The sequence below is a fragment of the Alosa sapidissima genome, chromosome 10 (assembly GCF_018492685.1).
Source record: "Alosa sapidissima isolate fAloSap1 chromosome 10, fAloSap1.pri, whole genome shotgun sequence".
Taxonomy (NCBI): Eukaryota; Metazoa; Chordata; class Actinopteri; order Clupeiformes; family Clupeidae; genus Alosa; species Alosa sapidissima.
Window position 1 is genome coordinate 28,393,573 of NC_055966.1, and position 20,026 is coordinate 28,413,598.

Below are 20,026 nucleotides of genomic sequence, written 5' to 3' on the forward strand. Positions count from 1 at the left end.
AAATAGTTATCCCTAGCGCACCTGTTCTTATGGTATTTTTTTAATACAGCTGTACACAACTTACAAGACCAGAATATGACCAGACCAAGGCCATATCAGGGCCATATCAGGGCCATATTAAAGCTATATCAGAGCTATATCAGAGACATATCAGAGCCATATCAGGGCCATATCAGGGCCATATTAGAGCTATATTAGAGCTATATCAGAGATATATCAGAGCTATATCAGGGTGATATCAGGGCCAGATTAGAGCCATATCAGGGCCATATCAGGGCTATATTAGGGCCATATCAGAGCTAAATCAGGGCCATATCAAGGCTATATCAGGGCCATATCAGAGCTATATCAGAGCCATATCAGGGCCCACTGCTCACTAAAAGCATCCTGCTACATGACTGAATGAGTCACAGGATGCTGTTTTAGCATATTGATTTTCTTTCATTCTCTCTGTCCCAGTTTTCTGGAGATCTAAAGAAACCTAAACATGTTCTATTCCCTCTTATCTACATCTTCATTCATCTTACTTTCTCTCAGTCACAGTCCCTACCCAGGACTTCCCATGTCAGTAACACACCAACTACATCTGCTGCATCTGTTTGTGTGTGTGTGTCTGTGTGTGTGTGTGTGTGTGTGTGTGAGGGAGAGAATAAGTGTGTAAAGGAATGTGTTAGAAATGGGGGAGTATGTACGTGTGAAACAGTGTACCAGAAACAGGTGCGTGTTTGAAAATGGGTGAGTGCAGGGTAGGAATTTCATCATTGGAAGGGTAGAAATTGCGTCGCTGCCCCTTGCGTTGGCCGTGATGCCCTTTTGAAAATCAGATGTTTACAGGCCATGGTGGCTTTGGTGCCCCCTTCTTTCAAAATTCTGCTTTGCGTCCTACTAATAGCGATTTTTTTAGCCTATGGCCTGTCAAAATAATTGTAGCATTCACAGCGCAAATTAATTTAGTCTTTTATGCAGTGGAGAAAGTGACAGCGCAAGAAAGAAATTGCGTCCAAATTCATCCATTCTTCTCAGTTGAACTACTCGCGAAGTAGCCTACTCATCACACAGACATCACAAGTATCACATGAAAGAGCTTTTTCTCAGCTTTCAAACAATGTTAGCCACTAATTGCTGTGGTGAACGGTTCGCGAGAAAAGTAAATAACATCATTACATTTAATCATAAATTCTACTGAAGGTTTTGCGTCCATCTCTCTACCCATTCATCTCGGTGGAATACTTCACAAACCCTTCGTTTAACACATGACAAACCATATATCAGAATAAACAGAAGACCTTACCGAACACAAAGGTGTAAAGCAGTCCCCTGTACAGTTAGCCGTTCCAGAGTAATCCAGTTTTGAATTTGCAGTAAATTTCGACATGCATGAAATTTAAACACATGCACATGTGTTTAAATTGTTCCACATGATTTCATAACGGGCCAAATACAAAATAAATGTTACAAATATCACCTAGATATCCGTAAATCAGACGACAGCTGACTAAGAGTTTGTGAAAGTAGCCTCAATGATCACAAAATGCTAAACATGCATCTAGGCTATTTGAGTTTCTTAAAGCTAAGCTGTGCTTAAATTGCTCAATACATGATTTCATAACAGGCCAAATATAAAATAAATGTTAAATATAGCCTAGATGTCTGTAAATATTAGATGATCAGATGATTTACAATTCTATGTAATACGTCATGTTTTTGTAATGTTTCTTACAGTGATGCAGTTCTACTGCCTTGAATAGGCTAAATACAACTTTGATCATTTTTTATATACTGTATAGTTAACTTTTGCCTTGGTGCCCTGACATGTGGCCTTTGTGCCCCCCACCAAATATGCCCAACTGAAGGCCAAGTGGCCTTGCCCCCAGAATGGTGAAATTCCAAGCCTGGAAGAAACAGTCAGAAACAGTTTCTTAACCTTCTTAACTTATATTAACCTGTGTCTTTTACCCCATCTTGTGTCTTTGTGTATCTTGTGCTATTTATGTGTACCTGACTGCGAGACAAGTTTCCCTTTGGGACAATAAGTTAACTGAACGGAACTGAACTGAACAGGTTTGTGTGTGTTTGTGTGAAAGGTTGTGTCAGAAATGGGTGAGTGTGTGTGTGTGTGTGTGAAAGAGAGTGTTACCTCGAACTCAAACTTGGTGCTGCCGAGGGAGCTGCGGTGCTTGAGCCAGACGCTCTCGGGCTTGATGATGAGGGCCGTGTGGATGCAGCGCGGGAACGAGTCCTGCAGGGTCTTCAGCAGGGGCTTGATCACGTCCCACCGGGAGCTGCGCGTGTCCACAATCACCGTGAAGCCATGCCGGCACGCCTCCTCGCTGTCACACACACACACACACACACACACACACACACACACACACACACACACACACACACACACACACACACCAAGACACACATTCATTATCATTGTCATATTCAATGACATAGTCCTCAGTTTAAGCACATACAACACAACAATAAATAACACACACACACACACACACACACACACAGTCATCACAAGAAGATGTCTGGATAAAAGCTCACAAAAACAATCAGCGATAACTTAAGAGACAAACTTGAGTGCTTCTTCACAATTCTGTGACTAAAAAGCATAATGCTATTATTTGTGTTATTGACCTCCTCTCATTATCTTTTCCTAAATATCCTATTTATTTTTCCTTCCTTTTTACTAACAAAAAGGTTGAGGACATCTTCAAACTATATCATTTAACTGACAGTGACTAATATCACAAAACTGTGATATTGTAAGGCAATCTTTAGAGTAATCTTAAACAAACTCCAAAGATAAGAATAATCCAAAGACAGCACAGCATAAGAAGTAACTTAAGGCCTTTATAAAGGGAAAGCAAACCTCTAAGCATTAATATTTCAATTTCATACTGAAATAGTCTAACAATAATAAAACACAGTCTCCTCTAAAGCAGGAATAATAATATATCACTGTTACCCAAACATTCACTTGAAAAAACAAGGCTATTGGAAATAAGCAAAAAAATTTAACTTGTCTCTCTGTATGTTTTAGCAGAGCTCTTACCAGCCTATTTTGCTCTCCTAGTCCTGCCCTGCTCTGCCGCCTCAACTGGATGCATGAACACAACACAGCACTGACTAATATGGGGCTCAGTGAATGGGCTGAGACAGAGGGGGAGAGAGAGAGGGAGGGGGAGAAAGAGAGAGGGGGGGAGAAAAAAAGAGGGGGGAGAGAAAGAGAGAGAAAGAGTGGGAGGAGAGAAAGAGAGGGAGGAGGGGGAGAAAGAGAGAGGGGGAGAGAGAGGTCTCCTCTGCAGACAGCAATACAAGATGGATGGATGAATACATAGATAGATAAATGGATAGATGTATGTGTGTGTGTGTGTGTGTGTGTGTGTGCGTGGGTGGGTGTGTGTGTGTGTGGGTGGGTGGTGTGTGTGTTTGTGTGTGTTTGTGTGTGTGTTCTAAGCTCAGTACCTTGGGACAGTGGAGAGATACTCCAGTAGGGGGCGTAGGTCCTCCTGTCTGAGGCGCTCAGGGTCACTGGGGGCCGGGAAGGTGAGGATGGGGCCCCCTCGCCGATCTCTACCTCCTGCACACACACACAAACACACACACACGCACCAGAGTATCACACAGGAGCCAAAAGAATGAGGTCACATGGTAATTGTAGCCACAATTACATACACAAACGCAGGCATCTGGCATATCATTAGCCAATGAGCTAGCAAGCTCCATACTCCCACTCATGTGATGTGTAGTATGGCTTAGCATGACCCACCTTACTGGCAAAAATTAGGGGCAGAATGAAGTTGTAATTACAGTTTTTCTCAGTCACTTTGGTGCATCTCTGAAATCATCATTAATGTTTTTTTCAAAACAAGCATTTCTCAAAACAATTAGTGCCTACTGCACCACATAGTGGATTACCTGCAAAATTGTGTATCTTGCTCAAAATGCTTAGTCTATGTCTCAAATGCTCCCCCTGGAGGCTAGGGCAGTACAGCTCCAGCTCAGGGTGGTCCATAATGTTTACAATCATAATACACCGGCATACCTTAAAAATCTTAAATCTTAAAAAATGAAAAAATCTTAAAAAGGAGTAGGGATGGAGTAGGGATGTAGGGATTAGGAGTAGGGATGTAGGGATTAGGAGTAGGGATGCCCATGCGTGGATTAGGAGTAGGGATGCCCATGCATGGATTAGGAGTAGGGATGTAGGGATTAGGAGTAGGAATGCCCATGCATGGATTAGGAATAGGGATGCCCATGCATGGATTAGGAGTAGGGATGTAGGGATTAGGAGTAGGAATGCCCATGCATGGATTAGGAGTAGGGATGCCCATGCATGGATTAGGAGTAGGGATGCCCATGCATGGATTAGGAGTAGGGATGTAGGGATTAGGAGTAGGGATGCCCATGCGTGGATTAGGAGTAGGGATGCCCATGCGTACCACACCAGAGCTAATGCAGAATTGTACTTTCCTAAGTTCAAAACAAACATTGTCAAGTGTACTCTCAAATATAGTGGTGTGGTGACCTGGGATAAATTACCTTTGGAAATTAAGAGCATAGACAATTATCATCTTTTCAGGAAAGAGGTAAAATCCTGGCTCATGGACAATTTAAATCCCTAGTGACACTAACATGTCTTCCTCCATGTGAGTTGTTGTCTGTTGGTGTTGTCTATGTATGCACATTGTATTTAATACAGAAAGGTAGGGTTAGGGTAGATTCTTTTATATGTTTAGCCTCTCATAGTCTATTTTATTAGCCTGACGAGCCAGACCCACACTATAGCACTTTGAAAACATTTAAAACATGCAGCAAAAGCAATTTTTGCCTTCAAACACAACTTGTAGCCAAATCACTGTTTGCTTTCAATCAATCATTACACACTGCACAACAAAATGCAAAACACTGTTCTCAAAATGAGGAGTTTCAGCCTTCATTTTTGCCATTGACATGTAAGACCTACAATAAGCACCCAGACAAGACAAATTTCATTAAACTACAAATTTTGTTTTATTGAAATAGACCTACAGTAAACACCTACACTTGTCAACTTGTGTACTGTTCTTCACCAAATAGGCAATACAGTACTTTCTCTACATGTGCCTTAGATGTGCCTTAGATGTGCTCCATACTTGCAAATAGCAACACAGAACAGACATGGTATCTCTCATGGATAATGAATGATTGATGATTGAAGAATTGTGCAAAGGAGTTTCACACAGGTGTATCAGAGATTCAGACTTATGCAAGGAATCTCTACCACCTGTGAATAGATGTTTTCCTTTTGTTTAGCACAGGAAAACCAATAGAGTTTGGGGACTTTGAATGACATCTGTGTTAACTGTTTTGCAAAAGAGTGTGCGAAATATGTGAACCCAAAGATAAGCAAGAGATGACTTCTGCTGTGCAAAGAAGGTGTTCATGAAGACCAAGCAAGCAATCGAGAAAACCAACCAACCAGGCAATTGAGAAAAACTGTATTATGTGTGGGAAGGGTTGATTGCAAGAGAGTGGATATGTTTTTACTGTTGACAGACATTGTGACAGTATAAAGAAAACAAAGGCTTTTAAAGCATTGTGCAAATGTGACAACTAGTTATGACTGCTAGTTAAACACTTTTGCAGTGATGAAATAAGGCCAATTTGTTTTATGGGGTAGGAATATTCAGCATGGAACCAGCGTAGCGCATTGTGACCACCATGAAAGCAATTAAAAATGTAAACAGTAAGCAGAAAAATCAGTTGCAATGTTTTAGATGTACTAAAACATTGCTGTTTGCTCAAAATGAGGAGAAACTGTTTTAATGATGTGCACGCGCATGAAGTGATAAGAGATTTTGAGAATTTCAGAGAAAGTTTTGAGAAAAAGTAAAACACTAAAACCCTCCCCTACGTTCTTTCCCTCGCTTAATGAATGCTTGGTAGGCAATTATACTGCTGTTTCCAAACGAGTACTGGGCAGCATGGCCAGAGAGGGTTACAGGATCTTTGGTATGGCCACTCTAAATTGTTTTAGGCCTTAACCCTAGGCCTTAACCCTGCCTGACCATTCTGAAGTATTACAGTATGACATTCCTTGATACTCTGATGAAGGTCTGACTGATCGAAACGTCTTTATTTAATTTATTAAGTTTATTAATAAATTGGAGTAAGCAGTGTTGCACTTTTCTCTGTTCTGAGTTGTTCTTGCGAAACAGCTGCACCTGCAGTTGAACCTATTAAGGTGTGCAGGCTCCTCTATATCTTCTATGAAGTAGTATGACATGGGTGGTGGTAGCATAGTGGTTAAGGAGCTGGGCTAGCAGTGCAGTAGCCTGAAGAAATTGTGGGTTCAATTCCCGGCTTCCAGTGTTATGCTCTTGAGCAAGGCACTTTACCCCAAGTTGCGGGGTCACTTTGTACAAAAGCATCAGCAAAAAAATAATAATATATTTTGCCTAACTAGCAATGATGCAAAAGTACCACATATAGGGGGAGCTGCAGCGTCGGTGTCCCATACCACAGGGATCTAGGTTTGACTCAGGCCTGGGGTCATTTGGGTTTAGCACCCACAGGGATCTAGGGATCTAGGTTTGACTCAGGCCTGGGGTCATTTGGGTCTAGCACCCACAGGGATCTAGGGATCTAGGTTTGACTCAGACCTAGGGTCATTTGGGTCTAGCACCCACAGGGATCTAGGTTTGACTCAGGCCTGGGGTCATTTGGGTTTAGCACCCACAGGGATCTAGGGATCTAGGTTTGACTCAGGCCTGGGGTCATTTGGGTTTAGCACCCACAGGGATCTAGGGATCTAGGTTTGACTCAGGCCTGGGGTCATTTGGGTCTAGCACCCACAGGGATCTAGGTTTGACCCAGGCCTGGGGTCATTTGGGTTTAGCACCCACAGGGATCTAGGGATCTAGGTTTGACTCAGGCCTGGGGTCATTTGGGTCTAGCACCCACAGGGATCTAGGTTTGACCCAGGCCTGGGGTCATTTCCCAATCTGTCTCCCCACTCACTCATTTCCTGTCTGATCTTCACTTTCCTGTCAGTAAAGGCTCAAAAAAAAGGCCAAAAGCACAACCTCAGTTCCAATACTCTGACCAGTGGTGCAGCAGTGCGGTTACCAATGAAACATCTACGACTTTATGTGGGTCAGAACCCAACAGACTCTCACTCTGCAGAGCAGAGCAGAGCGTCTGAGCCGGTCCAAGCCAGCTGTGAGTCAGGCAGGTTTGGGCAGCAACGGAGAGAACCCAGTGGCCCAATTTGCCATCTGCACATTACACATGCCTCGGATGTCAACTGGGATTGACAACGTCAGGGCAGAACCCAAAGACAGAGAGAGAGTGGAATCCAGATCAACCAGTCTGGCGCACGACCCATTAACACAGCGTCTATGACACAGTCAGTCAGTGGCCACATTCAAACACACCACAACAGGTAGCTCTTGACTTTCAACTCCTGCTGTGACTGTAATGTAATGTCCCTCTGTTCCACCGACTAAAGCCCTACACATTCACTAAGTGAGCACATGTAAAATAGCACCACGCTAAATCTGGCATAAACATGAAAAAGCTAAATGTCATGGTGTACTGAGAGGATTCAATCAAATCTTCAGTAAAGGGTGCCTATAGCTTATGAGACACTGCTTCTTCAGTGATAGAAAAGATAGAAAATAGTCTCTCTACTATTCACTTGTAACTGGTAATAGTCTATTACTCTAATAGTTAAACACCCTCCATGCACAGCATAGAGTCTGCTCGGTCTCAGTCACAGTGTCAGATGAGGAGGTCAGACAGACAAGCAGTATGTGCGTGTGTGTGTGTGTGTGTGTGTGTGTGTGTGTGTGTGTGTGTGTGTGTGTGTGTGTGTGTGTGTGTGTGTGTGTGTGTAACCTTGCTAACATTTGTCTGACCTCTCCCAGTGGGGCCATTAGGTAAGAACATTCTGGAATTAGGTTGATGTGCATCATGTGCATAAGCCTGATCTGCCGGAGACAATGGAGAGGGCATCAGCAGCCTGGGTTGTCCAGTTGTATGACTTACCTGACAGGTAGGCCACCTTCTCTCTCAGGACAGGAAGCACATCTACTGCCCTCAGAGGCTCCTTCCTGTGGGAACCTGCAGACGAAACACAGGGGTTACCACAGGATCAATACAGGATCAGTACAGGGTCACAGAGCATGGGTTCCACAGGATCAGTACAGGGTCACAGAGCACGGGTTCCACAGGATCAGTACAGAGCACGGGTTCCACAGGATCAGTACAGGGTCACAGAGCACGGGTTCCACAGGATCAGCACGGGTTCCACAGGATCAGTACAGGGTCACAGAGCACGGGTTCCACAGGATCAGTACAGAGCACGGGTTCCACAGGATCAGTACAGAGCACGGGTTCCACAAGATCAGTATAGAGCACGGGTTCCACAGGACCAGTACAGGGTCACAGAGCAGGAGTACTACAGGGTTACTACAGGGATCATCAGTACAGGAATACAAAACAAGTTATTTAGAGAGAGTTTCTACAGAGTTACAGGTGAACTGTAGAGATACAAAACAACCTAACTCCATGTTACTTATGTGTGCATAACATTGATAATAATTGATAATAATAAAATAATAATTAAAAAGCCATTCAAACTAACAACACTGCTACTTCTGCTTCTACCACTACTGATTCATTCCACTCCTATAATAATGCTTTAAATACTAGTCCCAAGAACATCAATAAAGTTACTACTAAAACTAAGAGACACATCCAGGAGTTAACATTTATAAGTAAAGGGCAATTCCACGGAAAATTGACTTTTTGTCACATCCATAACGCCAGTGAAATGCCATGACATTTGTATGATGTGAATGATAACATTCATTTTTTGTGCATTTTTTCTTATGTACATTTTTTCAAATTTCATGTAATCATTAACATCATACCATACCATCACATTTTATTGGCATTATGGATGTTACAAAAAACATAATTTTCCATGGAATTGCCCTATAAGTATAAGTATATATACTCTTTTGATCCCGTGAGGGAAATTTGGTCTCTGCATTTATCCCAATCCGTGAATTAGTGAAACACACTCAGCACACAGTGAGGTGAAGCACACACTAATCCCGGTGCAGTAAGCTGCCTACAACAACAGCAACTCTTGGGGAGCAGTGAGGGGTTAGGTACCTTGCTCAAGAGCACTTCAGCCGTGCCTACTGGTGGGGGTTCGAACCGGCAACCCTCCAGTTACAAGTCCGAAGTGCTAACCAGTAGGCCACGGCTGCCCATATATAAAAAGACGTACTATGCCACCTAAGTACATAAACAAGTGATCAACTGTAAACCACTGTTCCTCAGAATGATAAACCAAACAAACATAGGCTCCCCATGCCAAGCCAGGAGACCATCTGAGGATGTCAGATGTATGGGTGCTTGAGGGCACATTTGATGACATCACTTCCTCTGACTCAGGAGAGGTCGTGTGTGTGTGTGTGTGTGTGTGTATTTATGAGATGGAAAGTGGCCATGATGGAAGATGACAGCAGGGTGAAGAGGAGGAGGAGAAGGAGAAGAACCAAAGCTGTTCTGAGTGAGTCAGCTTCATCCCTGGCCCATCTTCACCCTCCTCTCCACTCCACTCCAGTTCAGTCCAGTTTAGCTGTTATGCAGGGCGCACACAGCAGAGTAATCTGCCCTAGTAGAGGCAGTCTGGGCAGCATATCAGCAGCATATAGGGGGGGTGGGTTCTGTACGTGGGGAAACCCCTGTCTTCTTACCCTTTACCCTCCTCCAGTTAGGGCAGAAGTCATGTGACAGGCATGTCAGTGTTTACTTCATCTCATCTGAGTCAAAGCTCAGATGTGGACACTGAGTGCTATTGTAGAGTCTCCTTATGTAAGCATGGCCGCTGGCACAGGAACGTTGCAGAACTGAGCAGTTAGGACACCTAACTCCCTGCTGAGATGCGATAGCGAGAAATGCTTGCTTGCAATAAGTTGTGGGGTGAGGGGTTCAAACCCAGTGAGAGACAGTGCCTCTGCCTCTCATAACACAGGTTATATTGGTGCCTTGTGCCAAACTGACAGTGTGGTTAGGTTGGGGAGGGTGTGTCAGATAGAGAGCACACAGTACAGTTACAATGGGAAATGTCAGCACAACACAACAACACTCAGTAGCACTGCTGCACAGGATTTCAGCACCTTGGAGAGCTCCCTCACCACCATCTACTTCCTTCCTCAGAGAGGGACAGGAGGGAGGTGTGTGTGTGTGTGTGTTTGTGTGGGTGGGTGTGGTTGTGTTTGTTTGTGTGTGTGCATGTGTGTGTGAGTGTGTGTGTGTGTTTGTGTGTGTGTGCGAGTATGTGTATGTGTGAAAAAGAGTGTGTTTGTGTGAGTGTGTGTGATTGTGTATCTATGTGTGTGTTAGAAAAGAGAGAGAGAGTGCTGCCTACTGTATTTTGCTCGTTTGCCGGTTTCTGTATGTGGCACCTATCTAGCAAATGTCCACTGCCAGGGAAGACTGAGCTGAGATAGTGTCTTGATGTTGCCTCTTCTAATGGCATCACTTCACCGGCTCCAACAGAGCTCATAGACATGTAAGAGTGGGCTGCATTTCTGATCTCCAGACCTCTTCAAGTGCTTTACACAATCACTTTTAGAGTGGTCCTGACTCACTCTCTTTCATTAATTTTCAAATTTCAGAGAATTAATTTAAGGCATAACTGCCTTTTCATCATGCACACCATTTTTTGGCAGGATAAGTGTTTTTCACTCTCTAAACGGATTGCTATTCCTCGGCAAAAATTGAACAAAAACAACCTGAAATGTGTTGGGGTGATTTAGCTTGGACATTGCACCATCTGATGCTCTCACTAACATGCCAAACACATGGCTATCAAACACTGTGTGGGTGTTTACGGGGGTTGGGATTCACAGAGACAAGAAAATAAATGTGCCTATACATGCATGTGTGTATATGTGTTTGCATGTGTGTATGTGTGTGTGTGTGAGAGAGAGGAGGGGAGAAACAGAGGTGTGTGTGTGTGTATTGGTGCATGCTATGCGTGTGTAAGTTGGACACTACATTAGTGTCTCCTATCTTGGGTGCTACTAAATATAGTGCTGCCTCAAAGGCTGAGCTGTACCACTTGCAGTGTGATTTGAGCATGTGAATAATGCGGGTGTAGAACGGCAACTCTCTCACACACACACACACACACATACAACTCTTCCCCGTCTTCTCTCAGAAGCGCCCACATCGTCTGCTGTCTACACAATCCACCTCCCCTACATGCAAACTGGGCTTTAGATTCATGATCAGGTTTCATTACTGCAAACTGGGCTCTAGATTCACAATCAGGTTTCATTACTGCAAACTGGGCTCTAGATTCACAATCAGGTTTCATTACTGCAAACTGGGCTCTAGATTCACAATCAGGTTTCATTACTGCAAACTGGGCTCTAGATTCATAATCAGGTTTCATTACTGCAAACTGGGCTCTAGATTCATGATCAGGTCCAGGACTGCAAACTGGGCTCTTCCGTAATTTCCCAACTATTTGCCGTGGTTTATATATTATATAATATATAATATTATATATAGATTTATATATTATATATATATAATATTATATATAGATTTTGCAAACTCACAAGAAGCTCACCATAGCGCCATGGGTTCCTGATCCATAATCGGGTTTAGAACTCACCAGAAGCTCACCATAGCACCATGGGTTCCTGATCCATAATCGGGGTTAGAACTCACAAGAAGCTCACCATAGCGCCATGGGTTCCTGATCCATAATCATATTTAGAACTCACCAGAAGCTCACCATAGCGCCATGGGTTCCTGATCTATAATCATGTTTAGAACTCACCAGAAAGAAGCTCACCATAGCACCATGGGTTCCTGATACATAATCAGGTTTAGAAGTCACCAGAAGCTCACCATAGCGCCATTGGGTTCCTGATTCACAACCAGGTCTAGAACCACAATGGCAAGAGGACATTCACAGCACACATGTTGTCTTTGTACAGTTCAATTCGATTTCAACAGTAACCCTTCCCCCAGCATCCCTGCCTGTTTGTGAAAATCTACCTCTTCAGATTGTTTGCTAGTGTTTCTTCGCAAACATTCACATACTGTACAGAGCAAAATAGTTTCATGAATGTTTGAGAATTGGAATGCACCTCAGGTCTTGAACCCAAGGCTCATCCCAGCAATAACAAAAACAATTGTGTGCTGGACGGAGTGGTGTGTCTCCCCCGCCTACCCGAACCTAGCACAGACAGACCTGAACAAACAAATCAACAAATAGGCCTAATCAGTGTTCCGACTCTAAATCAATTTTCATGATCCGTGGGAACCCTGCCTAATAAACAGTAACAAAAATAATAAAAAAATCAGGTGCTGGACATGAATGAGGAGGTGTCGAGGCCTACTACACCTGGCTTGTGCTTGTGGCCCTGAATAAACTCCCTTTTAACAGCAGGTCACCTTGAGTCCATCTTGGCCCAGAAACAGTCCATTACCGTCCACAACAGTCCTCAGTACAAACCCTTTTAACAGGAGCTAAATGGATCCGGAAAGCTGGGTTATTTGACCTAGCCAGTATTCGGTGTGCCGGCCTCTGCTGCTGACCCACAGAAAGATAGAGGGGACACTGTGTCCCTCGGACAGATGGAAAGTGCCTGTGTGTGTGTGCGTGTGTGTGAGAGAGAGTGTGTGTGTGTGTGTATCTGACACTCACACACAGACCACTGTGGCATGATGTCTCCAAAGGGGGCCTTTCAGAAGTCACTTTTCAGTCATTGTAACTTCTCTTCTACCCAGCTGTATTGAATTGGAAAATCCTGAGAACCTACACCACCCCCGTCAGACACAGACAGACACACACAGACACACACATACACACACACAACCTGACCCGTATGATCGGCCAGGAGTTAGTCTATGAGCAGTAGACATCTGAAACTAAAAGGCAGACATTTTATTTTGATGGGTGCTAAATTCCACTATCCAGGATCCCTGTCTTGTTCCAGAACTTTTCTTAATACGCAATGAACTCACAACAGGCAGCCGCATTGCTTACACTCCACTAACTGTTAATGCTGATCTCCATGGTGATAGGAGTTATGGCTGCACCTCCCCCCCCTCTTACCCCGGCCCCCCACTGCTCTCTCTCAGAGCTGTGACAGATGCCCCTGTCTGGGGCTGGCATCTCCGCTAGCAACCGCTCCGGTTCCCACTGGCCCAGATGGGTCTGATGGTCAGAATGTGTCTGACCTGCAATGACCCATCTGGACTGGTGACAAAGGGGTCGCACTACTCTCACACCCGTCAGAACATCCTCTTCTCTTTCCTCACTTGCAACACCCCCCCCCCCACACACACACACACACTCCCATCTCTCTTTCTCTGAAATGGGCTTCAACAGCTCCCATTGCTCTACTTAAAGAGAAACCATGCAGGTTTATGCATTTTAAGATGTTTTTGTAAGAAGCTAGTTTTTGCAACATCTTTTATCTAATCCACATGACATATACTCATGTCGAGGACAAATAGCTTCTTTCTTTTTTTGCTCTCTAGGTCAGAAAATGTAAAAACAGGTTTTTACAGCACAGTATCACAAAATATGCTGCCAATATAGGTGCTATAGAAGCTATGGAGCTTTTATGAGTACAAACCTGATGCATTCAACAAACAATTCTATATTGCATCTTTAAAGTATTATGAAAACAAGCTTCTCAAGGAAAACATTTAGCATTTATCTATCGTTGCGGGGTATATCCTTTAGTGGTATTATCTTACCCTTAGCTGTGTCTATTATCTAATAAAGCAAAAAATCCTTAGAAGACAGAGCGCTTGAGGAACTTAATATTTTAATATTAACCAGAAACATCAAACATTATCCTCATCTTAAATCATGACTGTGCAATGTCAACAATTAAGACAATTATTGTGTTATTTAAAAATGAGAACACAGAGTCATTATTAAGAACACTATGCCGAACTTCTCCCTTGTGTGTGATTGTTTTCAGCTCCTTCTATTAAGGAACTGTGCTTGAGATATAAGATGTGCCACTCCAGCCTGGATTAATACAGCATAACGTAAACAACCATCTTCAAAGCTCCACATGATAATGGACAGACTATTTGACTCTTGTTTACAGCACCGTAGCCTGTTCATACCAGTGTGTGCTAAGTATCTGCAGCTTATTAAACAGAGAGAGGATCCTGAAGGCTGGCGGTTGGTGTACTTTACCTGCTAGACGAATGAGCGCGGTTCCAGTCTGGGCATACTGCCATTGAAAACCCTGAACACTGCTCATGTTCACACACGCACACACACACACACACACACTCACCTGAGAAAGGCACACACACACACAGACTTCTCCGCAACTGAGAAGACCATTCACACATATAAACGCTAAACACCTGATGGAGTGACTCTCACATTGCAACAGCCAAGAACACTATTCACACACTGTGCCCTTCTTTTACACACACACACACACACACACACACAGCAAAGACTTTGACTGCCCATAAACAATGAGCTGTCTCTCCTATAGAAGGTTGGGGGTACATGAGCGGTACCCCGGTAACTCTTGCAACCTGGCAACTTTTGAACGGTGGCCCTGGCTCTGGTGTGTGTGTGTGTGTGTGTGTGTGACCAAGGCCAGAATCATGGCAGTCTTCAGCTGTATGGGTGTCAGATGGACAGCTCATCTGACCTATCACTGGTGGAGAGGACCAGCTAAGCTAGCAGCTGCTGACCAATCGTCCGAAAGGATTTGGCATGTACATCTTTCCTTATGTAAATCTTCTTCACAGATTTCATGGCACATTTGGGCAAGTATGCGTGTAGAAAAACACAACACACACACCAACACAAACACACACACACATACACACACACACACAAAAAAAAAACATGTGACAAGACAACACACAGATTGACATTTTTCAGGATGAACCACACTCTACTCAAAATTTCCCTTGATGACTGAGTTCCCTTATTTTGTCTATGCTTCACATTTATGCTAATTTATGGAGAACCATATAACAGACCCTCAGAATGTCTCATTAAACTTCACCATACAGAACAAAGAAGAGAGGGAGGTAGTAGGGAGAGAGAGAAAGAGCAGGAGAGAGGAAGAATGAGAGAGAAAGAGAGAATTTGAATTTGAATTTATAAAAACCTTTATTACAAATAGCTAAAAGGCATACACAGTCATCTCAAAGATGAATGATTAAAAAATAAATAAATAAATAAATAGAAGACACATCTAGTTATGTATGTTAAACAGCAGGCACAGGAACGTCTAACAAGGTATTAAATTGCACTTTATCCTCTACAACCATACACAGAGCATTTTCCTGACACCATATAATCTCAAAGGTTTCAAGATCACTCATTTCCTTGTAGAAACCAAAATCAATTAAAATCCTTGATCTCACCAAGATTGCAAATACCATTAAAAGATCAGATCTTGAGTTATGCTCAACCTTATTCCTCCTGCTAACATATATAGACATCTTAGCCTGTCCAATGATAAAATTCAACAATTGACATTTGTGCCTTCGCTTCTGTACATAATTAAAACCAAAAATAAATGTTTCCAAGAGAGAGAGAGAAAGAGAGGAAGAGAGAGAGAGAGAGATGGAGAGATGGAGGGACTGGGGCTAAGGCAGAGATAACGTGTAATCAGGGAAGGACCCTGGACAGAGTAAGACAGCACAACAGAGGAAGGAGGGAGGGAAAGAAGAGAGGAAGACAGAGAGGTAAGAGAGGGAGAGATAGAGCGAGAGTGCCGGAGAGAGAGATGGAGAGAGGGAGATGGAGAAAAACAGTGATGATTCCCTTGCCAGGCTGTGTGTACGTGCTCAGAGGTCACGGCAAGCCTCTAGAGGAGAAAGACACACACATGAATACACACGGAGTCACGAGCGTGCGCACATGTACATTCACACACACCACACACACACACACACACACACACACACACACAAAGAAAGAGAGAGAGAGAGAGAGAGAGAGAGAAAGAGAGAGAGGCAGCATCCATGAATCAGCAAAGATATGGGAAGGAATATGACAGGTCTCCATTCTCAATTCAGCCTTCTTATCAAGTACAGAAAATATCTTTTTGAGCTTTCACTGATAATGTTCATTTATCAATGAATGGTTTCCAGTCACAATATCTATACCTAAACATGTCACTTTAGGACACACAGCTTTCCTAAAAATATACAAACATTTCCTCTTCCGTTACATGTATGCCCCTAACATCATATTGCATGCACACCTCTAAGAGAAAGAACATTCTAGAGAATGACAGCACAGGTGGGAATTGATCAGGCAGGGTTCACATGTAGTGTGTGATTTGATAAACGTGATGTTCACTGTGGCAGCTCCTCGGCTCTATTCAAGCTCACTCCAGCACGGAGGAGCCTCTTCAAGTCTCCTCCCCCTCCTCTCTCTCTCTTCCTCTCTCACTCGATCTCTTCCTATCGCTATCTCTCACTCTCTCTCTCTCTCTCTCTCGTGCGCGCGCTCCTTGCTACGCAGTAGTGTTTTCCTTTGGCGCATGGCAGGCGGGAGAGCTGCACGTGCATAGATGTGCGTGCGTGCGTGCGTGGGTGGGTGTGTGTGTGATGTGGCATGTTGAGGGAAGAAGGGGGAGTGGGGGTATGCGCTGCTCTGATGATCTCAAAGTAGCCTTGGGCTGCAGCCATGTTTTGAATAGACTCTCACGAGGCAGAAAGAGAGCGTGCGCGCACACACACACACAAACAGGCACTTATTGCACTGCACACAGAGTGCAGAGTAAGCCTGTTCTGGGATCAGTCAGACAGCGCTAATCATCACTGATCACGCAGGGTGCAGCGTAAGCATTAATCAACCCCCAGAGAGCAAGGAGAATGCAGTGGAGGCCTGAACCAGGATCAGTCAGACAGCATTAATCAACCCCCATAAAGCAAGGAGAATGCAGTGGAGGTCTGATTCAGGATCAGTCAGACAACAGTAATCATCAAAGAAGCTTGACAATGAGTGCCACTGGCCTGTCCTTATATCATTACCATATCAGATCAATGATGCCCTGTGACTGGACAGGAAGAAATTGAACATTCTATTTGGTTCCCAATCTACTTCCTCTGCATTAAGATAACATATGGAATGTTAAAACGGAAGCCTTGTGGGGCCAACTATGATGCTGATAAGGATACCTCTCCTCTCCTAACACTTCTAACAAACACTTAGCATGCACCTCCCTTCTTCTTCCTCTCTCCTCTTCCTCCTCCTACCACACTTTGACTAGTACTTATAATGTCTGCACTCTTATCCTCTAGTAATAGTATTGACTGATGCAGTAGTAATTCTAAGCTAAGGTTTACTCTGTTCTGTAGCTTGAATGTTATTCTCCTTCTGTAAGTCGCTTTGGATAAAAGTGTCTGCTAAATGAATACATATGTTGTAAATGTGAATCTTATAGACTCTTCTGTATTGCCAAACTGCAAATGAAATTCACATAAGTGTTATTTTAGCATTCTTCAATTCAAATGAATGACACTATGTCATTAATTACGAAGTGAGTAAGCCAGTGGATAATAGTTGTATCTGCTGACTGCATCTTTAGATACTCATTGAGCACATTTTTGTTCATCTCCCATCTTTAACTCATTAACAGTTACCACCTGATCTATTTCCCATCAACGCTGAGGCATCTGAAAGGCCGGGTTTGGCCTGCCCCTTTAACAGCATCTCTTTGGCCATACTTGGTAAAATCTCCACTTTTCGAAGTAGGGCAAAGTCAGGAGTGGATGAGTCCCCAGAGCTTAGCCATGGCCCTCAGAAGGACAGACTGAGGATGGTGCAAAAGACCCAAGCAGCAAGGTTCTTTCTTTCCCTACATCGTTTCACTACCATTTGACTTATGTACCTAAGTACATAAGTCACTGTCACTGTGATGTTCCTCAATGGCCACATTTGTCATGTCCTTGCTCTTCTTGCACATCACAATTCTCAGAACAAGGGTAGTGTTTTGCCCGAATCAATATTGAAACAGACCAGGGACTATTTGCGTCAGAACATGGCTACACTGTCCTTATGACTCATTATAGGTCTATCTGTCTCCCATATCTGTGGCTGCTATCCTAATGACTGATGGCCTTGTGTTGTGTAGCCCTGCTGATGTATGGTAAGCAGTTCTCCTGCTATCAGCTACCAGCCCCAACCATCGCAGGACATTATTCAAGCCTTCATTTTCATGAAACACTACCCCTTTCAATGCAGTAACATTACCCTAACATGCTGGCAGAGCTGATGCTGTGTGCTTCAGCATCATAACGTTACTGCCATTGAGGAATGTCCCCACTGCAGTGGCTCGTTGTTTACAATCCAGGTAACCCTGGCAGCACGCCAAGAATGGCCCCGCTGATGAGGGTTGGCAATGTCCGGACTCCTGCCTGCTCACCTGGAGCGGAGCTAATAAGGAACGGCTACGGCTCGCATCTGCGCATCGGCTTTGGCAGCCCAGATGCTGTTTATCACACTCGGACAACACAGAGCAGGCTACCCTCGGGAGTGGTCGTTTCCACCACCACATCCGCGATCTATAGCCTAATGCCCACTAACAGTGTTACAGTCCAGTGATCCCGCGAGCAGCTGAGGACCATCATCAGAAACACTCGTTTGTTATTGCGTAATACTGAGCTGATTTAAATACACGAGCTGGAATGGCGCCACAATCCAAAATTATGAGGCGCGTGATGCCATAATACGGCCACCCATGGCGTTCAACTATTAAAACTCGCGCTCTTCATGATTGTTACTCAAGAACACCACTGCAGCCGACCCGAGCCTTCATCCGAACCCAGCACCCCAACATCCCCGGGACAGTTCCGTTCCCTGGGACTTACCCGATCTGTAAAACACAGCGCTGTCATCCCCGTCCCTGTCGCGCAAGTCCGTCAATGATCCAGAATTCATCGTGGCAGCCATTGATAAGAAGATCACAGCTGTTTGCTATACATCGCTCCGTATTTGCGATTTCCACAGATCCCATAGGAGACCTCTGGCAGTGAACTGCAAGCTATGACGTGCATAGGTTCGCTCTCCAGTGGATAGAGATATGGTCCCTCCATCTTGACTAGTGAGTTTGTCCTGAATGCCGCCCGGTGGCGCCCTATACAGCTCGTGTTGCGTAGGTTCTATCCTATGCCTACATCACGGACCCCGAGGAAGCTCAACCACTCTCCTGACGTTTACGATCGCATACAAAACAGCCCAGTGAACGAAATGTTTTCACCTCGGGGAATGTAGTCGCACCACAGACAGTGTAGGCTATATTTAAATTCAGTATAAGCAACATAACATGTCTGGTTATGATTAATCTAGTGTAGCCTAAATATAGTCTGCTGTTTGTTTGTTGTACATAAATCAATTGTTGCACATTATATCTTTATCCTTAATGCGAGGCTCACTGTTTTTGTTTTAATATCAGAGAATACAAATATGCATACACAACATAAAGTTAGCCTGCTGAATTTCTGCACGTAGGCCAAATCATTATGGTTTAAAAGTTAGTCATTGAAAACTATCGTGAGACAGAATGTAATCCAACATCGCCGCCCAAAGGATGGAAGTATTTTTACAACGTTCTTTAGCCTTTGAGGAATGAGGTTGTCTTAGGGACTGTTCGTTATTTATAAACTGGGCCACTGGGGAGATTTTGAGTGCTTTAATCAAAAGTTGCATGACCCTCCCCTGCCTGCAAGAAAATTTTCAAAAAAGACTTGACCCTCCATGGCCAATTGTCGATACCTTCCGCCCACGCTTTTAAGCGCTATGAAAACACATCGACTTAGGCTATCGTTCTAAAATCAACCTCTGCTTTCTGATCTTACACATCACACTTCACCAAGATGGTGGCCATTTCAGTAGATTTACTCACTAACATTGTTGTGGAAACACAATAAGCATGGAAACTCAATGCACACTTCCTGCAACTGCATTAGACTACTTGAAATAAGTTACTCC

General features: G+C 43.9%; 1 protein-coding gene across 5 annotated transcripts in view; it reads right to left on the bottom strand.

Annotated features, from left to right (window-relative positions):
• The window catches only part of triob (trio Rho guanine nucleotide exchange factor b), a 103,308-nt gene extending 83,942 nt beyond the window's left edge, over nucleotides 1–19,366 (bottom strand). For 2 of the 5 annotated variants that reach the window (XR_006034593.1, XM_042106944.1), the window contains exons 1-4: nucleotides 18,907–19,356; nucleotides 8,035–8,109; nucleotides 3,469–3,583; nucleotides 2,138–2,330 (exon numbers count right to left, since the gene is read on the bottom strand). Coding sequence is in view for 3 of the 5 variants with exons in the window: in XM_042106944.1 (XP_041962878.1) it covers nucleotides 2,138–2,330; nucleotides 3,469–3,583; nucleotides 8,035–8,109; nucleotides 18,907–18,988 (465 nt within the window). In the remaining 2 variants the exon portion in view is untranslated. Of the gene's footprint in view, nucleotides 1–2,137; nucleotides 2,331–3,055; nucleotides 3,122–3,468; nucleotides 3,584–8,034; nucleotides 8,110–18,906 lie in introns of those variants that run through there. The other 3 variants (XM_042106945.1, XM_042106946.1, XR_006034594.1) reach the window with 3 other exon arrangements.
• Nucleotides 19,367–20,026: the final 660 nt, after the last annotated feature.